Source organism: Mustela putorius, unplaced genomic scaffold (genome assembly GCF_011764305.1).
Source record: "Mustela putorius furo isolate JIRA1106 unplaced genomic scaffold, ASM1176430v1.1 tig00000997_pilon_pilon_pilon, whole genome shotgun sequence".
In the NCBI taxonomy this organism is placed as follows: domain Eukaryota; kingdom Metazoa; phylum Chordata; class Mammalia; order Carnivora; family Mustelidae; genus Mustela; species Mustela putorius.
In genome coordinates this window covers 494,302-516,114 of record NW_025421527.1, presented here as the reverse complement: position 1 = coordinate 516,114, position 21,813 = coordinate 494,302, and the positions used below count along the sequence as shown (strand labels likewise).

Here is a 21,813-nt window from a genome sequence, read left to right as displayed (position 1 = left end):
GTAGTGACTGGGGAGGGTCACCCCTCAGGGCCTTGCGGGGGGGGTGGTGGGGAGCAGCCTGAGCTGGGGCAGGGAAGGTGAGCTCCAGCCAGTGTACCCTCTTGTGTGGGGGCCTTTTGTGCCCAGTGGGGGCACACCCGCTGGAAGATAACTTCCTGACTCTTAGAGCGCCACTGTGATGCTGAGAGTGGTTTTGAACAGCCCCGAACTGTTCCTGGAGCTTGGATGGCCCTATCTCAGCAAAGTCATACTCTGAGGAGTTTCCTAGAAAGAAAGAAAGAAGGATCAACCTGCCGAAAGTGAGCGTGTTTCACCGCAAGTTAAGAGAGTTGCTGTTCTCCAACAACCAGACATGCCTCACGGGTCAAGTGGCCCTGGGGCCCAAGGATTCCTTCCATGACACTTTCAACAAGAGCCTTTCTTGACTTGAAAGGTCTTAAGCACCCTCCCAGTGGCCCTTTGGCAAGAGGAAAAGCTAGCGGAGTTAACCTTGACTAAGCCCTACTCTGAGACCTTCTTCCCAGCCATGGCTGGTGGACAAGGGATCAATGCAGTCAGCCGCCATGCCCAGCGCGACAGAGGAGCTGAAAGCTTGAACAAGCTGGTGCGCACACGGGTCCTCAAGCTCAGGGACCTCGGCAAGGCTGCCACCGTGGGGGGCCATGGACAAGATGAGTGAGCAGTGGGAAGCAGGAGCTCAGGCCCCACAGGGAGGAGAGGATGGAATTTCCTGAATTTTCTGTCATGGTCCTGGGAGGACTGTGGTACCTCCCCAAATCACTTTGGGACACATGCCGTGTCCTTGCCACCAGCTGCTCTCCATCTGAGCCAGCCTGGAGGAGGGACCCGAAAGAGCCTAACACCTAGACATCCCTGGTGACACCCCCTTCCGTCGACCGGGTCTCAGGGTTCAGGGGGGAAAAGCCAATGTCTTGTGGCGGGTGGAGCTGGATAATTCTGAGGGCAGCGGGCGGACTTTCCGACTTTCTAGCCAGCCCTCGCTTTGCCTCTCCAACCCTGTAATGAGGCGGCTATGTGACTCTGGGAAGTTCACCAGAGTTTTCCGGCCTGTTCCTGGCACCTGCTGCTATTGGCTGCACTTTAACTCCCCAAGGCACTGCCAAATTTTCCTTGGTGCTCCCAGGCCAGGCGATCTCCTCCAGAGAGAGAGCTCAGCTGAGGTCACATGGAAAATAACCCCAGAGCAGAGCCCTGCTCCAAGCTGCTTCAGCTGACTTCCCTTTGTTCTCTCTCTCTCTGTCTCTCTCTCTCTCTCTCTCTCTCTCACACACACACACACAGAAGAAACAGGCCTGCACCCCCACAGGTCACACTGCATGCCCCTATACAGAGGAGTGCCATGCAGTTAACGTTTGAGACAACTTGTTTGCATCTAATGACTCTGGGAACACTTAAAAAGTAGAGAACTCCCGGGACACCCTGCCACAAGGTTCCTGTAACCGCTGGCTTCCAAACTACAAGGCCTTCCAGGGGGAAAGCTCTCAGGACAGATGAACCTTGCTTTACACCATAACACATTCCTGAAGAGTCACAGATAATCTACTCATTTCTACTCTGCCTTATTCCAGGAAAACAAAACACAAAAGCACAGCAAACATGAAGATGGCAAGTTAGAAAAAAGAACTTTAAAAATATAAAATACAAAAAGATGCTCAACATCACTTGGGATCAGGGAAATGCAAATCAAAACACCAATGAGATAGCACCTCACACCTCTCAGAATGCCTAAAACCAGCAACACAAGAAACAACAGGGGTCAGTGAGGATGCGGAGAAAGGGGAATCCCTCTTACACTGCCGGTGGGAATGCAACTGGTGCAGCCCCTCTGGAAAAAAGTAGCTCTGAAAAAACAGAGCTACCTTACGACCTAGCAATTACACTACTAGGTATTTATCTAAAGAGTACAAAAATACTAAATCAAAGAGACACAGGCACTGTCATGTTTAGAGCAGCATTATCTACAGTAGCCAAATTATGAAGGAGCCCAAATGTCCATCAATTGACGAACGGATAAATGCTGTGGTGCATATATACAATAGCCTAGTACTCCAACATCAAAAAGAGTGAAATCTTGCCATTTGCATCGACATGGATGGAGCTAAAGTGTACAATGCTAACGGAAATGATCAGTCGGAGAAAGAGAAACACCATATGATTTCATATGTGGAGTTTAAGAAACAAAACAAAGGAACAGACTCTTATCTAAAGAGAACAAACTGATGGTGGGGTGGATGGGGGAAAAAGGCGAAGGGATTAAGAGCACACTCATCACGATGAGCAGGAGGTGATGTATGGAAGTGCTGAATCACCATATTGTACACCTGAAACTAACATAATGCTGTCTGTTAACTATAGTGAAATTAAAATTAAAAAATTAATTATGGGGTGCCTGGGTGGCTCAATGGATTAAGCCCTGCCTTCGGCTCAGGTCATGATCTCAGGGTCCTTGCATTGAGCCCCACATCGGGCTCTCTACTCAGCAGAGTCTGCTTCCCCCTCTCTCTCTGCCTGCCTCTCTGCCTGCTTGTGATCTCTGTCAAATAAAGGAATAAAATCTTGAAAAAATAAAATAATAAAATAAAATAATTAAAAATATATAAAATAGGGGGGTTGGGTGAGCCTGGTGATGGGTATTATGGAGGGTATGCATTACATGGAGCATTGGGTGTGGCTCATAAACAATGAATTTTGGAACACTGAAAATAAATAAAATAAAATAAAATGAAATGAAAAAATAAAAAATATAAAAACATAAAATAGAACCAGGAGAGAGGTAAAATCAGCATGGACACCATCAAACAGACAGACTCGCAATGGGTGAGACACAATTACCATAAACTCTCCAGCAGCTGCACAAACAGAGAAATCTGATTGGTTACCCAAATTATAACGTATAAACTGAACACTGAGAAACTGAATCACATTTCAAATACCTTAGTGTCATTACTATTAAAGAAAACCTTCGTAGCAGACTTCTAGTTTCATTTTTTGTTTTTGTTTTTTGTCTGCTCAGCAGCCCTTCTTTGGGGGAAGTGGCCCTTCCTAGCCTCCTGTGATCGGGGTGGGTTGTCACTCACAGAATCCCAGCCTCATTAGGGCGATAGGCTTTAGAGCCAATCATACACATCAGACCCTCTCTTGGAAATCTGCATCCTGAATGGAGACACCTGGGGACTGCAGGTGTTAAAGCAGAGTCTGCTGTGAGGCTATGCATAAGACAACTCATCTCAGGACATCGGGCTACTTGGGGCCCCAGGCCTGACCTAGTTCTGTTCTTCCCATGTCTTGATTTTCCAGATTTTCCTTGAGTCTACAAACTTTCCAGATTCTTTCCAATAAAATCTTTCTAGCCTAAGCTAACAAAAGTCTATTCTGGGAGAAGGAGGAGCAACATGGCAGAGTAGGAGACCTAAATATCATCAGGTCCCAAGAGTTCAGCTAGATAGTTATCAAACCATTCTGAACACCTACAAACTTAACAGGAGATAGAAGAGAAGAAGAGCAGCAATTCCAGGAACAATCGACTGCTTTCCAGAAGGTCTCTTCTGATTTGATTAGTGTATTTTTCTGGGGTCATTGCTACCCTTCTAGTATTTTGTTCTCTCATTCACCTACTCTTATCTGGATAAAATGACAAGATGGAAAAACTCACTACAAAAAAAAGAACAAGAGGCAGTACCGACAGCTAGGGACCTAATCAATATGGACTTTAGTAATATGTTAGAACTAGGGTTCAGAATGACAATTATGAAGGTGCTAGCTGGGCTTGGAAAAACCATGAAAGATACTAGAGAATCCCTTTCTGGGGGAAATAAAATCCCTTTCTGGAGAAATAAAAGAACTACAATCTAGCCAAGTTGAAATAAAAAAGCTATTAATGAGGTGCAATAAAAAATGGAGGCTCTGACTGCTAGGATAAATGAGGCAGAAGAGAGAATTAGAACAAATGATGGAGAATAAAGAAGCTGAGCAAGAGAGACCAACTACTGAACCACAAGGGGAGAATTTGAGAGAGAAGTGGTACCATAAGACAATACAATATTAGAATAAATGGGATTCCAGAAGAAGACGAAAGAGAGACAGGGGGCAGAAGGTATACTGGAGCAAATTATAGCAGAGATTTTCCCTAATTTGGCAAAGGGAACAAGCATTAAACTCCAGGAGGCACAAAGAATCCCCCTCAAAATCAATACAAATAGGTCCACACCTCATCATCTAATAGCAAAACTCTTAAGTCTCAGCGACAAAGAGAAAAATCCTGAAAGCAGCTCAGGACAAGAGATCTGTAACATACAACAGTAGAAATATTAGATTGGCAGCAGACCTATCCACTGAGACCTGGCAGGCCAGAAAGAACTGGCATGATATATTCAGAGCACTAAATGAAAAAAATATGCAGCCAAGAATACTATATCCAGCTAGGCTATCACTGAAAATAGAAGGAGAGATAAAAAGCTTCCAGGACAAACAAAAACTAAAAGAATTTGAAAACACCAAACCAGCCCTCCAGGAAATATTGAAAGTAGTCCTCTAAGCAAAGACAGAGCCTAAAAGTAAAAGACCAGAAAGACACAGAGACAATATACAGTAACAGTCACCTTACAGGCAATATAATGGCACATCTTCCAATAAATTCATATCTTTCAGTAGTTATCCTGAATGTAAATGGGCTAAATGCCCCAATCAAAAGACGCAGGGTATCAGAATGGATAAAAAAAAATAAGACCAATTGATATGCTGTCTACAAGACACTCATTTTAGACTCAAAGACACCTCCAGATTTGAAGTAAGGGGGTGGAAAACAATGTATCATGCTAATGGACATCAAAAGAAAGCTGGGGTGGCAATCCTTATATCAGATAAATTAGATTTTAACCAAAGACTATAATAAGAGATGAGGAAGGACACTATATCATACTTAAAGGGTCTGTCCAACAAGAGATCTAAGAATTTTAAATATCTATGCTCCCAACATGAGAGCAGCCAATTATATAAAACAATTAATAACAAAATCAAAGAAACACATCAACAATAAAACAATAAAAGTAGGGGACTTTAACGCCCCCCTCACTGAAATGGACAGATCATTTAAGCAAAAAATCAACAAGGAAATAAAGGCTTTAAATGACACACGTACCAGATGGACATCACAAATATATTCACAACATTCCATTTCATGAAAGCCATCTATGAAAAACCCACAGCGAATATCACTCTCCATAGGGAAAAACTGAGAGCTTTTCCCCTAAGGTCAGGAACATGGCAGGGATGTCCACTACGAACACTGCTAATCAGCATAGTACTAGAAGCCCTAGCCTCAGCAATCAGACAACAAAAAGAAATAAAAGGCATCTGAATCCGCAAAAAAGAAGTCAAACTCTCACTCTTTGCAAAGGATATGATACTTTATGTGGAAAACCCAAAGGACTCCATTCCAAAACTGCTAGAACTCATACAGGAATTCAGTAAAGTGTCAGGATTTCAAATCAATGCACAGAAATCAGTTGCATTTCTTTTTTTTTTTTTTTTTTTTTTTTTTTTTTTTTTTCTAAAATTTATTTGACAGACAAAGATCACAAGTAGGCAGAGAGGCAGGCAGAGAGAGAGGAAGGAAAGCAGGCTCCTCTGTGGAGCAGGGAGCCCGATGCGGGGCTCGATCCCAAGACCCTGGGATCATGACCTGAGCCGAAAGCAGAGGCTTTAACCCACTGAGCCACCCAGGCGCCCCAATCAGTTGCATTTCTATATACCAACAGCAATACAGAAGAAAGAGAAATTAAGGAGTCAGTCCCATTTACAATTGCACCCAAAACCATAAGATACCTAGGAATAAACCTAACCAAAAAGGCAAAGAATATGTACTCAGAAAACTATAAAGTGCTCATGAAAGAAATCAAGGAAGACACAAAGAAATGGAAAAACATTCCATGCTCATGGATTGGAAGAACAAATATTGTGAAAATGTCTATGCTACACATTTGATGCAATCCCTATCAAAATACTATCCATTTTTTTTCAAGGAAATGGAACAAATAATCCTAAAATTTATATGGAACAGAAAAGACCCTGAATAGTCAGAAGAATGTTGAAAAAGAAAACCAAAGTTGGTGGCATCACAATTCCAGACTTCGAGCTCTATTACAAAGCTGTAATCATTAAGACAGTATGATATTGGCACAAAAACAGACACATATATCAATGGAACAGAATAGAGAGCCCAGAAATAGACCCTCAACTCCATGGTCAACTAATCTTCAGCAAAGCAGGAAAGAATATCCAATGGAAAAAAGACAGCCTCTTCAACAAATGGTGTTGGGAAAATTGGACAGCCACATGCAAAAGAATGAAACTGAACCATTTCCTTATACCATACACAAAAATAGACTCAAAATGGATCAAAAACCTTAGTATGAGACAGGAATCCATCAAAATCCTTGAGCAGAACACAGGCAGCAACTTCTTCCTAGAAACATCACCAAAGGCAAGGGAAGCAGAGCAAAAATGAAGTATTGGGACTTCATCAGGATCAAAAGCTTTTGCACAGCAAAGGAAACAGTCAACAAAACCAAAGGACAACGGACAGAATGGGAGAAGATATTCACAAATGACATATCAGATAAAGGGCTAGTATCCAAAATCCATAAAGAACTTATCAAACTCGACACCCAAAGACCAAATAATCCAATCAAGAAATAGGCAGAAGACATGAACAGACATTTCTGCAAAGAAGACATCCAAATGGCCAACAGATACATGAAAAAGTGTTCCACATCACTTGGCGTCAGGGAAATACAAATCAAAACCACAATGAGATACCACCTCACACCAGTCAGAATGGCTAAAATTAACAAGTCAGGAAATGACATGTTGGCGAGGATGCGGAGAAAGGGGAACCCCTCCGACACTGTTGGTGGGAATGCAAGCTGGTGCAACCACTCAAACAGTATGGAGGTTCTTCAAAAAGCTGAAAATAGAGCTACCCTATGACCCAGTAATTGCACTACTGTGTATTTACCCTAAAGATACAAATGTAATGATCCGAAGGGGCATGTGCACACAAATGTTTATAGCAACAATGTCCACAACAGCGAAACTATGGAAAGAGCCCAAATGTCCATCGACAGACGAATGGATAAAGAAGATGTGGTATGTATATATATACTATTCAGCCATAAAAACTGAAATCTTACCATTTGTGATGACGTGGATGGAACTAGAGGGTATTATGCTAAGTGAAATAACTCAATCAGAGAAAAAAAAATATCATACAATCTCTCTGATATGAGGAATTTTTTAGAGGCAGGCAGGGAAAAAAAATGAAACAAGATTGGATCAGGAGGAAGACAAAGCATAAGAGACTCTCGATCTCACAAAACAAACTGAGGCTTGCTGGCGGGGGTGGTGGTGGAATAGGGTGGCTGCGTTATGGATATCGGGAAGGTATGTGCTATGGTGAGTGATGTGGAATGTGTAAGCCTGATGATTCACAGACGTGTACCCCTGGGGCAAATAATACATTATATGTTAATAAAACTGTATATCAAAAAATCCAATGAAGCAAATATAATGCAATATAGATGATTATTATATCTCGGTGATAGGGGTTTTATATACTTTTCTATTTTTCTTTTCTTTTTTTTTTTTTTAAAGATTTTATTTATTTATTTGACAGACAGAGATTATAAGTAGGCAGAGAGGCATTCAGAGAGAGGAGGAAGCAGGCTCCCTGCTGAGCAGAGAGCCCGATGCGGGGCTCGATCCCAGGACCCTGGGATCATGACCTGAACCGAAAGCAGAGGCTTTAACCCACTGAGCCACCCAGGCGCCCCACTTTTCTATTTTTCTTATGAGTGCAAGTTTGCACATAAAAACTCAGTCCCTATGATTTAACTTGTGCTTTAGATATTATTTCGTTAAGCCCCCAAACATCCATGTAAGACAGATCCATTACTGAGTGCTCAGAGTTCAGTGTTTTGTGCAAGATCGCACAGCCAGAACAGGGCTGACCCAGGGTGTGTCCACAAGCACCCACCTCTCATCATGCCGCTTGCAGAAGGATAGTATCGGGGTGGGGGGGTGTGTGAAGCTATATACCAGGGGACCAGGGGGCCAGGGGACCATCAAGGGAAGTCCAAAAGAGGAGCTGGGCAGAGGAGTCAAGATAAGGACTTCGGCTTTGGACAGCAATAACAGCTGTATTTCTCACTTTTCCTTGCATTGCCTTCCTTGAACCTCCTGTGAACATACTCGTTTTGTAGGCAGAATGTGCTTTTTAAAGATATATTTGTTTTATTTTTTAGAGAGAGAGAGATACAGACAGAGCACAGTGGGGTGGGGCAGAAGGAGACCCCAGAGAATCTCAAGCAGACTCTGAACTGTGCGTAGAGCCCGCCACAGGGCTGGATTACACGACCTTGAATTCACAACCTGAGCTAAAACCAAGAGTCTGACGCTTAACGGACCCCCCAGACTGCCCCACCCAGGTGCCCCAGAGTGTGCTCCTTTTTGCAGAGGACAGCCAGATGCAGAGAGGCTGATCCAGGTCATGCGAATGCCAAGTAGGGGAGCCAGGACTCATTCTAGGCCCCGGAGACAGTTTCCTCCAGCAGACACGCGGCTTCCCTGGGTGGTAGCAGGTGGGAAGAAGGCATATACGCATCACCCAGTTGTGCCCAGGTGCATGCTGGCATAAGAGGTGGCAGCAGCTAGAGCGCCTCCGCACACCGCTGGGTTGGTTGCAGGTGCTTCCGCCAGCCTCCCCAAGTGCCCAGGGTACCTGGGCCAACTCAGGTGGGCAAGGCCACCCCAGTTCCTATCCTTTGCTGTCAGCCTCTGGAGGTCTTCAGGTTGAGCCCCTCGCTGTCTTCTGCTTCTGCCCAAATGTGCCCTCATCACACAGACTTTCTCTGAGCTGCCCATATAAAAAGCCATCCTGTTTTTCTCCATACCTTTTTCCTGCTTGCTAATATTCCCACCTGTCACATTATGTATAAATGCATTTCTTTCTCCTCCTGCTCTACAATCTAAGCCCCGTGAGGTCAGGACTTAGCCCTGGTCACTCAGGACCCCCAGGGGAGGCTCCATGAACATTTGTTCAATGAATAAACGTACACGCGAGAAAGCGAATGTAAAAAGACGGAGGATAGTCATTTCTTTTCTCTACTTCTGAAAATTAAGCTGTTGGGAACTACTATAGAAGGAGGAAAAAAAAAAAAGTATACCTGACGCTTGACAACACAGGTTTGAACTGAGCAGGTGCACTTCGTGTGTATTGTTTTTCAATAGATACAGGGTCATTAACGTATTTTCCTTACAATTTTCTCACCATATCCTGTTCTCTAGCATACTTTATGGTAAGAATATAGGCTATAACACATACAGCACACCAAGTATGTGTTAATTAACCGTGTCATCAGTAAGGTTTCTGGTCAAAGGCAGGTTAATAAGCTAAGTTTTGGGAGCAGTCAAAAGTTACGGAGGATTCTCAGGCACTGAGGAGGCTCAGTCGGTTAAGTGCCTGCCTTTGGTTCAGGTCGTGATCTCAGAGTGGGATCGAGTCCCACATCGGGCTCTGTTCAGCGGGGAGCCAGCTTCTCCCTCTCCCTCTGCCCCTCCCCCTACTTGTGCGCTCACTGGCTTTCTCCATCTCTCAAATGAATAAATAGAAAAATCTAAACAAAAACAAAACCAAAAGCTCTCATAGAGGTTGGCGTCCCTGAGCCCCGGGCTGGAAGTCTATCTTCCCATCCCTGGGGCACTTACCCGGGAGCTCTTCCAATGCCCGAGGTCGGGGGAGGGTGGCAGAGATCAGGAGAGACTCAGACAAGCCTGAAAGCGCTGAGATCCCTGCGTTCACCGGAAAGGGGAAGACCCGGGAAGGCCCGAACTTACCGGGCCGCCACGGCGCCTCTGCGGCCACGTGAGGAACTCACCGTGGGATTCCTGGGACGGCCCGCCTGTGCTCGGGGAAGCCGCTTCCCACCACCCGGCTTCAGGCCTGCGGTCACCGCTCCCGCCCGCGCGGCCACCTCTTCCTCCGCTTCCTCCTTCCAGCCCAAGGGAGCCACGCGGGGCGGCTCCTCACCTGCCCGGGGTGGGCAGTTCGCTCGCACGCAGGAGCGGCCGCTGGCGGGCCCTCGCGGGAGGGCGGGCGGGAGAGGGCGCCCCGCCGAGCGGCCCGTGGAGGGCTCTGGGAAGCCTAGAGCGGGAGCACGGACGCCCAGGTGCGCGGCCAGGCCGGTTTCCAGGTGGGAGCCCGACCCCAGAGTCACCGACCGGGTGAGGAGCTGCCCCTCCGACGGCTGAGCGCCCGCATCCTGGGCCCCGGCTCCCGGCTGCTCCCCGGGCTTCGCCAGACACGGGCCGTCGGGGCGGCTGCTCCTGGGCTCTGGTGGAACCGCGGCCGGGCCCGCCTCTGCCGCCCCCACCTTGAGGCTTCTCAGGCAGGATCCTGGCTTTCCGGGGACGCCGGCCCGTGTCCCGGCATCCCTGCACGCTGCGCCCGGACCTCTCAGAACGGGTCCCCTCGCCTCACAGCGCGGCCCTGGGGCGCGGCTGCCGCACTTCCGGCTGCCCCGGGCGACTTGCTCGAGGCCGGTCCGCCATGGCCGCCCTGAACCGGAAGCCGGAAGTCGGAGGCCTTTCTGGACGCCGCGGGGCAGCCGGCCCTCGGGTTAGCCCGGAGACCTCCAGAGTAAGCAGTCTGGGAGGCCCTGGCACAGGCGGCAGCGGGCAGACCGCTGACGCTGGCCTCCGGGGTCCCCGGCCACGAGGTCACCAGGAGCCGGTGGCGGGAAAGGCCTGGTCCGCGAGGCTGGCAGCTGTACTCACATTCCTCAGGCAGAGGGAGGTCCCTGAACATTTCCCGGAGACCCACGTTCCCACCAGCGACTCCCTCGGGGCTCGCCCCCTGCCCTCACAGCGGCCCTACCTGGTGAACTTGAGTCTTGGCCACGGTTTCCAACCCGTTCCCTCCGCTGGCCGAGCGGGGCCTCAGGACACGGGCACCGCCTGCCGTCTTTCTGAGCCCCGGACACACACCTCTCTCCCTCCAACGCTCCCGCTTCCCCCAAACCTGACGGGCACTTGCACTTCCTGCGGAAAATGTGACCCAACAGCCCCGGATGGGGTGAGGTCGTTTGGGTATTTGTTATCTGAGACCTAAGTGGTGGACGCGAAGAGCTGGGAGGGGGTGGGACGTCCCCACCTCGCATGGAGGTTGTAAGCAGCACAGGGATGGACACGGGAGCACGTGTGTATGTGTGCGTGCGCGTGTGTGCGTGTGTGGAGGGGGCGTCTGAAGTCTGTGCAGAAGGAATCACCCGGCAGCTGCTCCTTAAACAATGGGGGGGGGGGGTTGGTGGGGACAGCGTGGTGGTGACATGCTGATGCACTGGCCTTCCTACTTCATCTTGGGAGTCGGCCCTCCTCCCAAAAACTCAGGAGTCACCTGTTCAGGCTTTTCCCGATTTTCTGTCTCCTGGTCCATGTCCTCTGTAGGAAAGGGGAGGCCCATGGGCTCAGCCATGCTTGGGGAGGGGTGAAGGCCTCACTCCACCACAACCTCCCTCCGGTGCTGGTTTCAGAGCCAGGCCCCTCTGCTGGAGAGGAAGGTGGGCAGGGAAGCCTGGGGAATGTTCATGACAAGGATGAGGGAGACAGACTGACCCTGAACTTCTTCAGCAGTGCCCGTTACCCTCACTCAGCCTCCTGTTTTGTTTTGTTTTGTTTTGAAGGATATTTATTGGAGAGAAAGTGTGAGAGAGAGCATGAGTAGGGAGGAGGGGGAGGGGCAGATGGAGAAGCAGACTCCCCTCTGAGCAGGGAGCCTGAAGTGGGGCTCCATCCCAAGGACCAGGAGACCATGACCTGAGCCAAAGGCAGACGCTTCGCAGACTGAGCTACCCCGGCGCCCTGAGCCTCCTTTCAAGAGTGTCTACCATCCCGCATGCAAGGGCTAAGGAATGAACAGCTTCCCACACACAGGGTCAGTGGGGTGCAGGACCTCCCCCCGACAGCAGGGGAGTGGGCTCCATGTAGACTGAGACTCCTGGGGGGTTGGGGAGCAGGATCAGCCCTGCCCCACACAACCATGCTGAACAAAAACACACTCGGGGGTGGTTTAACATTTTTTCTTTATTAAAAAAAAAAGCATTTTTCTGGGTTTTTAAAACTTCTCCAAAACATAAAAATTTTCCCGCCCCTTAACACTTCATTCTTGCCTCCTTCACTCCTGCTCCTGGTGCCTGCAAGCCCCAGATGGAGAACTCTTTTCCACTGCTAAGATCTGGGAGCGGGAGAGGTTGAGGACTTGAAGGAAGGTGGTTACTGGTCAAAAGGAGAAGTCCATTTGCACAAAAATATAAACCGTGGAGGATGAGACCAGCACATACGTGTATGGATTGATCTACAATCCACTTAGAAAAAATAGACCCAAACTGTCCTTTTACAGTTGTAATATTATACAAAATAATATATATTTTTTAAACAACACATACGCATCCACACACACAGTCACGCACGCACACAAGGTGCCGGGAGCCCCTCTGCACTTCTGCACGTGGGGCCAGGGTGTCAGTAGGCGAAGATGACGTGGTAGGTGACCTGGTGGCCATTGTCCCAGGCGTAGAGCAGGCGGTCCTTGGGGTTGTAGTCTATCTGGGTGGTGTAGGAGTACTCGTTCTCGAACAGCAGCCGCGGGACGATCTGCGTGTTGGTGTGGGTGTCGAAGGCGTAGGAGATGTTGGCATTGCGCTGGTTGTAGCTGTCCACGGCGTACAGCACCCCACAGATGACGAAGCAGTTGCCGTAGAAGTTGCGCCGCAGCCCCGTGCGCCACGTGGTCTCCTTCTGCGTGCTCAGGTCCACGGCGTTGAGCTTGCTCAGCACAATCACCTCCTGGCTGAAGCCCTCGTCGTCCAGGGCCGGGTAGATGAGCCACAGGCCGTTCTCGTCCACAGCGAAGTCCACGTCTGAGTGGCCCTGCCACCGCCAGGGGGTGGCCTCCTCGTAAGCCACGTCGTGGAGCATGGCCCAGGCGGCCACGAAGCGCTGCTTCAGGTCGTACTTGATGATGTTGCGGGTGAAGGCGCGGTTGTAGTAGAAGGCCCCGTTGTACACCACGTGGCCGGTGCCGATCCAGCTGTACGGGAGCTTGTAGGAATTGCTCCAGCGGCCTGCGTGCGAGGGTGGGGCTTCAGGGTGGGGGCGGGGCAGCCGCAAGGGGCGGGGCAGCCGGTGGCCCAGGGGGCGCAGCCCTGGGGCTGTCTCAGCGCGCCCAGTTTTGTGCAGCAAGGCAGCTTCACACTGCTGAGCCTCCCTACGCTCACCCGCACCCGGAGGAACTGTTCCCACTTCCAGGCCCAGGCGCTCACCCCCTGGGGCCCCGCTGTAGGAAGGGGGCTATCTCACTAGGCTACGCCCCCACCCCCGGCCCTGGACCCCAGCCAAATGCAGATAATGTGGGGCATGGAAGGGGGACCTCCGCCACCAGGATGGTCCTTTCACCATCGGAAGACGGGGCGTCCCGCTTCTGGACCGCAGGCACCTCCCAAAGCGATCTGGCTGTGATGAGGACTGGGGCCGCAGAGACGGGAGGAAACCCCGAGGGGGGCCGACGGCGCCTACCTTGTTTGAAGTTCTCCAGGTTCCGGAACTCTACCAGGGTGTTGCCGTAGTAATAGTTGGTGACATAGATTCGCTCGTCCTTGGCCAGGGGGTCCTTCATCCAGGCCCCCTCGTTCCGCCCATATGTGTTCTGGGTAGTTGGCCCCGTGATTGTGGACAGGGTGTCTTTGCACCTTCCTGACAGAGAGGGGGAGACAGGGTTGGGATGAAGGAAGGCCTGAAGCCCCAAAACCTGTGCCCTGCCTCCCCCAACCCCGCTGTGGTCTGTGGCCCCTGGGGGGCTTCTAACCCAAGTCTGGACATCATCCACTTGCCACGGCCCCACCATCAGTCCTACACACCACTCCTACAAAGCCACCTGCTGCCACCGTCCTCTGACTTCTCAATCCTACAGACTCATCCCTCCAGGATCTAAGCTCCAATGTTCTTTCCTGACACCACACCCTCCTCTGAAAAACCAGTCTTTGTGTTCCATCTGTTCCTCTAGTGCTGTGAATGAGCCTCTTCCAGGATGTCCTCTACCTGCTCAAGGATGCTCTGTTCCTGCCCCGCCCCCATGGCCACCCCCACCCAAGCACGAGGGAGCTGGGCTGGGACTTTCCTCTCTGTCCTCCATCCTGGGGAAACAGCATCCGGAGGAATGCATGCCAGCCCCGGAAGCGTGAGCAGAGCTGAGGGCCTGGGCCACACGTGACCCAGGAACACGGAGCTCCACCAGCCGCTGAGCTGCCACCTGCTGGGTCCTAGAGAGCTGACCTCAAGCCTGTGCTCCTGTCACTACTGTGGACAAGGTGCCAGGGTCCCCTTCTGGGGACAGGGAGGAGCAGGGGGCCAAGCTCTGGCAGCCAGATGGGTGACAGTGGCCAGAGTAACTGGTCCCTGATGTTCACATGGACAAAGCACAAAGGCCTCCAGTTCGGATTCAGGGCTCTCTCAATTCCAGGCCACCCTCACTCCTCAACTGTTCCAGTCTGTTCCATCCACCCTACTGTCCCATTTGTGGTCTGAGGAAGGAGCGCAAGCTGGCAGGACAGGGCAGGCACCGTGCCCTTGGCGCCGGGCCTGGGGCAGCAGGCAGCTGGAGGTGGGGTGTACACTGTTTCCCAGGCAGCCCCCGCAGTGGGGTGCAGTTGGCAGGTTCGGGCAGCTCTGTGTGGGGTTCATTAGGTCCTGATCTGACCGACTGGGGAGGGAGGGATCCAGTCTCCGCAAGACAAACAACAGAGCTGAGTAGCCAAAGCCTCATTCCCCCACAACTGAGCTCATCTGTTCAAGACAATAAAAGAGAAAGCTCTAGCTGGCCCAGGCAGCAACGGTCTGCTGGAAAATCCCTCCTTCCCTGGTGCTGAGCGGGGGCCATGCTTCCTGTGCCTGGAGGTAAGCCCTAGTGTGCCATCCCCAGGGAGGAGCATTTCCACGTGCCCCCTGCCCCTGGCACAGCCCAGCAAGGGCACGGACTCCCTGTCTCCCTCACCCACGCCCCAGAGCCCTGCAGATGGGAGGCGAGGGGTTTCCATCGGGGGCTGCCACGACCATGCCACCTCCCGGACCAGACTCAGAAGCCGCAGATGAGCTCCTGCAAGCCAGGACTCATTTGAGTTTTGAAGTACTGGGGTGCCCTGGGAAGCCCCCTAAATTCCTACACAGTCCTGTCTCAGCCCTGAGGCTCTGTAGTAGCAGGGTCCTGCTTGGGGGGCTCCAGAATCTGTCCCGGCTTTGGAGCCAGAGGCCTGGCCTGGGTCTTGGCCCTGCTACCATTGGCCCTGATGTGATTAAAGTGGGCAATCTGGAGACACCTTGGGATTGGGGACTGACCAATCCCCAGTTTGTCATCACCCGGGTCTCCTTCAAGGGATGTGCCCCATGGATACGGATCCTTAGGGTGTTTACTTTACTTTGACACCTTGATTTTAGCCCCTCTAAGACTTATTTCAGACTTCTCGCCTCTAGACCCGTCAGAGAATCCATTCCTGTTGTTTAAGCCACTAAGTTGTGGTAATTTGTTCCAGGCGGCCAAGGACACTGGGACAGACGGAGACAGTGAGCTCTGGAGCCGGGCGTCCTTATTTCCCGGGTTGTGGGGAGTCCCAGCTGGTGGGCACCCACGACCTGGGGGCACATCTCTACAGGCCCAGAGACAGAGCAGTGCTGACCCACACGCAGGCAGACACATGTGGTTTCAGAGCCCTTGTACATAGGTTCAAGCTCAGTAAGCCATGAGGCCCGGACCCATCACCACGGTACGAGGGTCAGAGCCGTTCAGATGCACCTGCCCTTGGAAGGAACTGTCAGCTGTGAAGAGAAGACACTGTGTGATAATGCTCCTCAGGGACGAGGAGAGAAGGTGGGGGGCGGTTGACAGGAGCCACAGAGAAGACAGCGCTATCTGTGACTCACCCTGGAAGTGTCCCCAGACTCGGAGACAGGGACCAAGTACAAAGCGTTCTCTAGGCATCGGCCCCTCTCATCGTTGGTAGTCCTGGGAGCCGGGGGCTCACAACACAGGGTCCCAGGGTCTGAAAAGAAGGCGCTCTTCCCCTCAGCATTTAAACCTGCCCACACCTCACCATCTTAAAAGGGAAATCTGCCGGAGAGGTTCCCCTGCCACCCGGGCTCTCAGCTGTGGCCTTTCCCGGGGAAGCCTGGCCACGGGGGCATTGGGGCATCATCCCATTACCCCCAGCACCCTGACGACCGTCTGCCCACTGCAGGGGCCAGGCGCCTCCCTGCCAGCTGGGCTTTCCCGCTGCTCTCTCCTGACCGCCCTCCCCACGCCGCGTCCTGCTTCCCCAGCTGCCTTCCCTCCGCCGCCGCCTTTCCCCGTCATCCTCACAGCTGGCCCTGGAGCCTCCTCTCGCTCGTCCTGCATCCCCTGGGCAGACTCCACCCTCCCTGAGCACCTCAACAGTCCCCCACACGTTTCTCCTGTGTGTCCTCCCGGTTCCTCAGACTTACTGGATGAAAAGCAGAATCTGTGTGCCCCAGTGGACAGCCCGCTGCCGTCCTAGAGCCCGGCCCAGCGCACCAGCCAGGAGCCACCCCAGGAGCCCCGGGCCTCTCTGCGGCCGCCTCCTGCCCCCACACCCACAGGTCGCCGTCTCCTCCCTCTCCCTGCCCTTCCTTTTCACCTCCGTGGCTCAGTTAGGACCGTGTCTTTCCGGGTTCATTCTGGCTACCCCGCGGTCCCCTCTGGATCTTCCCTGCCCCTCCTGCCCCACTGTGGCAGTCATGAGCTGTGTTCTGCGTAAAGCCTTAACAGCCATTGCCGGCCATGGTGGGGAGCGCGGGCACCCTGATCCTGTCCACGCTGGCTCTTGCCATCCCCTGCTTCAGAGTTCTTGAACTCGGATGGCTTGGAAGGCTAGGCAGGGACTGAAGGGGTGCAGCGGGGAGTGCGGGCCAGTGGGCAGACGCAGAGGCTGCGGTGGGGCGGGAGAGCCGCGGACCCGATGGAGAGCTACGGACTAAAAGCAGCCTCGGGACGAGCGCAGCCCTCGGGCTGCCAGCCTGACCTCCCTGGCCGGTCCCCCGCTGATGGTCTTCCCAGGGGCCCTCCTGCCATGTCACCTGTGCCTTGCTCAGAGAGAGGCACCCTAAGGTAATGCCCTGCTGTCCCCATCCTGACATTCTTCGTCATTTTACCTGTGACCTCGTGTTCTAGAAGCAAAGTCTAACAGGACAGTGGAGAGTGTGTGTGTGCCTGGGAGCGGGCCCCCTGACTCTGTGTGCCTTCCTGCCACCCGTCTGCACGCAGTGTTTGCTACCCCTGATGAGCACGGGCAGACCCAGTGCATGTGGGCGTTCAGCCAGACTCAGGGGAGCGCGCTCCCCCCACAACTGAGTAAGGGGGGCCTCACAGCCCCCGAGGTTACACCTTCCATCGGGCCAGAGCTGGCTTTGAATGAAGAAGACGGCGGTGCTTTAAGAAACATGAAAAACCAAGTAAAGAGCTCCGTATTATTTCTTACTTGTGTTACTTGTATTCGCCAACAACTTGGGCTAAAAATGATAAGACGGAAAGACTGGGTGACTCACAGTCCTTTCCTTGTCCGCCTTTCCCTACTCAGTGGCCGGAGAGAGGCAGTGCTGCCAACACGGCACACACCAGCGAGGGAAACAGAACAGCTGAGCTGGCTTTGGGCAGCGTCTCCCCTGCTCCACCAAGAACAAAATGCATGTGTACGAAGGAGCTATGACACAGGCATCATGTCATTTCGGTGACTGCCACACCGGAGTCAAATGACCTTATATTTGCAGTGAAAAAACCCGACATTCATGGTATAAAAATGAATGGTAAAACTCAGGCTAATTCTGGGAATTTTTAATATTTCTTCACTTAGAATGGCATGAAATAGCCAAGGGGGGGGGGAAGAGCCTAATGAAAGAGCGAGAAAGAGTGAGTCACCCCAGAAGGAAGGGAGAAGCTTTTGACTGACGACCTTCACTGGCGCGGCCCCCACGTGCTCATCGGGGCCAGGACCCCCCGCGGCCCCAGCCCGCTGGCTCGCTGCTCCCATGGCCCTGCTCCTCCTCGCTGTGGCACCACCACCCTTTGCAGCCCGGCCAGTCCTTCAAATGGCCAGGTCAGCGTCTCTTTCCAGGAGAGAGTCCCTCGGACCCCAAACACCCGATGCATCCCTTCCCCACAGCTGGAGGGGTGTTCTCATGTCTGAAACACAAGCGAGGGGGTCGGTGCCCTGCCTCTCTCTGAGGCGCTGTCACCTGTGGGGGTCACCTTCCACCGGCCTGCCCGAGAACCTCCCCCCGCAGCTCTGAGGGCAGGGGCTTCCGACTCTCTCTACCACTTCCAGCGTTAAGGCTGCGCTCCCCTCCATCAGGCCCCTGGCTCCCTATCCCACAGCCCTGTCCCTGCCCCCCAGTATGTGCCCCTGCTCTGGGCTCCCTTCACGGCCCCCCACGTGCTCTGCCTGTGTGGGCGTCCTCTCCCCTAGGGACGCACAAGCTGGCGACGACATCAGGAGATGGGGGTTCACTGTCAGAGCCCATGGCCTCGGCTGGACCAAGAGCATCCTGTCTGCCAGGCTTCCCTCGTGCCACGTTGGTCACCTGCCACCCTCCACCAGCGGTCCTCTCGGCAAGTGAGCCCTCTCACCCCGTCAGGGTGGCGAAGAGTGGTGCTGGAGGAACCTTTTCATGGCAGAGGGGAAGACTTTATTCCTCACCCACTTCCACACAAGGTCCTACTTTCCATTCTCATTTCCATGGCCAGAGCCCCTGTTACGACTGAAGATCCCTGTGGCTGCAGGGGGCTGGCTAGGGGGCTGGACTGAGCGGCCGGAGCAGGGAGCCTGTGGAGTCCGGGGCAGGGACCGGTCTTGTCAGCATCTGGTCTGGCCGCTGCAGAGGCCGGGACCTCATGGGTCTTGCCTTCTTGCCCTGCCAGCACCACCTTTCTCGGGCAGCCCAGGCCAGTCCCCCTGACGCGTGGCAGGCAGGCCTGGCCACCTTCCCCCTCTCCAGTCCCCTCCCTGCCCACAGCTGGAGGGCCAGCGAACCTCAGGGACTGTTAAGGTCTCAGGCTAGTCTGGGAGCCTCGTCTTCCCAGATCAAGTTTCCTGGATTCAACAGGGACAGGCTCTCGCTGGCGCTGTCCTCATCCTGACAGTCCTCTTGTCGGCTCCTCCCCTCTCCCTCCCCACCCCAAACCAGCCCCGTGGAAAAACTCGCATCAGGAGCTGCAGCCATTCAAGTCTGGGGCTCTGCGGAGCCTGGCTCACGTGGCACAGCCTTTCCCTGCTCTGCAGAAACTGAGCAGCCCTCCCCAGGCCCCAGGACGGTGGCCGACCCCTCCCCAGGCCCCAGGACGGTGGCCGACCCCTCCCTTGGAGAGCCAGCTGCCATTACTGACAGTATTTTTCCCTTGCCGGTCCCACAGTGACTACACTTCAGCCAAATGCTTGTTTCCATAACCAAAAGTTAATTCTAATTTACTTGTTTTTGGAGTTTTTCTGAAAGGTTTATAATTCCCCTAGGGATCATGGTTAGGCATTTTAGGACATCACAAAATCAGATTTGGAAAGCATGGGATAGGATGTTCCTCTTAAATGCAGCCCTGTTTAAGACCACACCTCAAACAGCTCAAAATCAAAACGGACGGACTCATTACGCAGCAAACAACCTTCAGGAGCAGCAGACCCGTGGCCTGTGTCGGTTTCGGCCAAATGGTTTTCATTTACCTGCAACCAGGACACGCGGCGCAACCTGGTCTTACTCACCCGGCACAGATAATCAGGGGTCTGCAGAGAAGGATCCAGAAGGGAAATCCCACCCACACTCACAGCAGCTTCAGGGAGGCACCTGACAGCAATAAGCAATTAAAAATGATTCCCCAAGGGGCGCCTGGGTGGTGCTGTTGGTTTGAGCATCCGACTCCTGGTTTCAGCTTAGCCTGTGATCTCGTGGGTCATGATCTCAGGGCCGGGAGATGGAGCCCTGCGTCGGGCTCCCTGCTCAGTGGGGCGGGGTCGGGGGGGTGGTAGAGTCTGCTTGAGATTCTCTCCATCTCCCTCTGCCCCTCCTGCTCGTGCTCAGGCATGCACATGAGCACACGTGTGCTTTCTTGCTCTCAAACAAATAAATATTTAAAAAAAGATGATTCCCCAAAACAAGCCAGTCAGGAGTCCACGCAGCCCTGCCCCTTCTCCGAGCCACGCCGTCTTTCACCTGTGTGTGTTTGAAGAAAACCCCACGTGCACGTTCTTGTCCCTGTGTTTTCTCGGTGGTGGACCCGAGCGAGACAAAACCCTACAGGCCAGTCTGGAAGCAGAACCTCACACCCTCCACGCACTGCTGTCGTTCTGGTTAAACAGAATCTGGAGCAGCAAGAGGAAACATTCTCCCCGCTCTGGCTCCCACCAGGCAAATGGCCACTAGGATGCTGGTGTCTCCTTCCTGCATCAGCATCTCAGGCTCCTAGAGGAGGGGGGTTCCTGAGGGGCCCACAAAGGTGCCCATTGGAAGCTACACTGCCGGCGGCCCCCCGAGAGGCAGGCACAGCAGGGAGGGGAGGCTCCACTCCACTGGCGAGGAAGTCACCTGGGGAAGCGACTCCGAGGCTGAGGGACAGCATCGCTGGGGGCACAAAGCTGTGCAGGCCTACCTGTCTTCACTGTCCCTATCCAAGCCAGCCGTGGAGGGTCGCAGCAACGTTTTTGGGGGAACTGATCCTCCCACTCGTGGGTGAGGCGGTGGCAGAGTGGGGGGTATGATGTGGGGCTCAGGGGCTATAGCCCCAGGAGCGTGGTCAGGCTACCCAGAGCCAGGGAGGAAGTGGAAACCTCGGGCTCAGGCCCCAGGGCAATCTGCAGAAATCAAGCAGGACCTACAGCTTCAGAATTCACCATCCATGCAGAGCGACTGCCTTCTCTGCCACGTCAGCTTGCTTCCACCATGCGAGGGAAAGAAAATGAAAAAGACCACCCCCTCCTGCTCCCACCCCTCTGTGGCCCAAGCACGGGCTTCTTCTAGAGGTTCATGAGCTCTTGCCCTGGGGTCTGCTGCTAGTGGTTATCTCCCTGCTCCCACGGTGCCATTATTCTGGGAATTTCCCTTGTTGTATCACCGCCTGATAAAACCACTGCAAGAAACCACAGGATTTCGTGGAGGAAACAGGCTTTAGCAAATAGCTAATTACATCGGAGCCCCATCGAAGGGGAGGGATTCGGCCAAGGTCACACAGCTGTCAGTGGCTGAGACCCAGCTCTGACCCAGGTGTCTGCTCCTGGCAGGTGCTCCTTCCCCAACCTTGTCTGACAGCAGCCAGCACCTTGTTCTGAGCAGGGAATGGAGACAAGGCGGCCAAGGGAGCAGAAAGTGGGAAGAAGGAAAAGGTAGAAGGCAAACCATGTCTTCTGTCAAAGCACATACATTTTCCAACAAGTACTTTGATGAAACTCTTATTCAATAGTCGGTCTCAGTGGTGCCTCAGTGGATGTCTGGCTGTGCTCTCTTTGGGAGAGACCCCTGCAGCCTGCTCCCGTGTCCTTAGATCTTGCGGGACTCGATCCCAGGACCCTGAGATCATGACCTGAGCCGAAGGCAGTGGCTTAACCCACTGAGCCACCCAGGCGCCCCCGTGTCCTTCTCTTGCTGTCTTTCCCCAACACGTGTTCCAACCACGGTTCTCAGGGTCACCATGTGGCTCTG

General features: G+C 52.8%; 1 protein-coding gene across 3 annotated transcripts in view; it reads right to left on the bottom strand.

The window, feature by feature from the left end:
• Positions 1 to 12,138: 12,138 nt before the first annotated feature.
• The window catches only part of OLFML2B (olfactomedin like 2B), a 34,326-nt gene continuing 24,651 nt past the window's right edge, over positions 12,139 to 21,813 (bottom strand). For all 3 annotated transcript variants that reach the window (XM_004751399.2, XM_004751400.2, XM_004751401.2), the window contains exons 7-8: positions 13,648 to 13,824; positions 12,139 to 13,196 (exon numbers count right to left, since the gene is read on the bottom strand). In XM_004751399.2, coding sequence (XP_004751456.1) covers positions 12,595 to 13,196; positions 13,648 to 13,824 — 779 coding nt within the window. In that variant the 3' untranslated portion in view covers positions 12,139 to 12,594. The remainder of the gene's footprint in view (positions 13,197 to 13,647; positions 13,825 to 21,813) is intronic.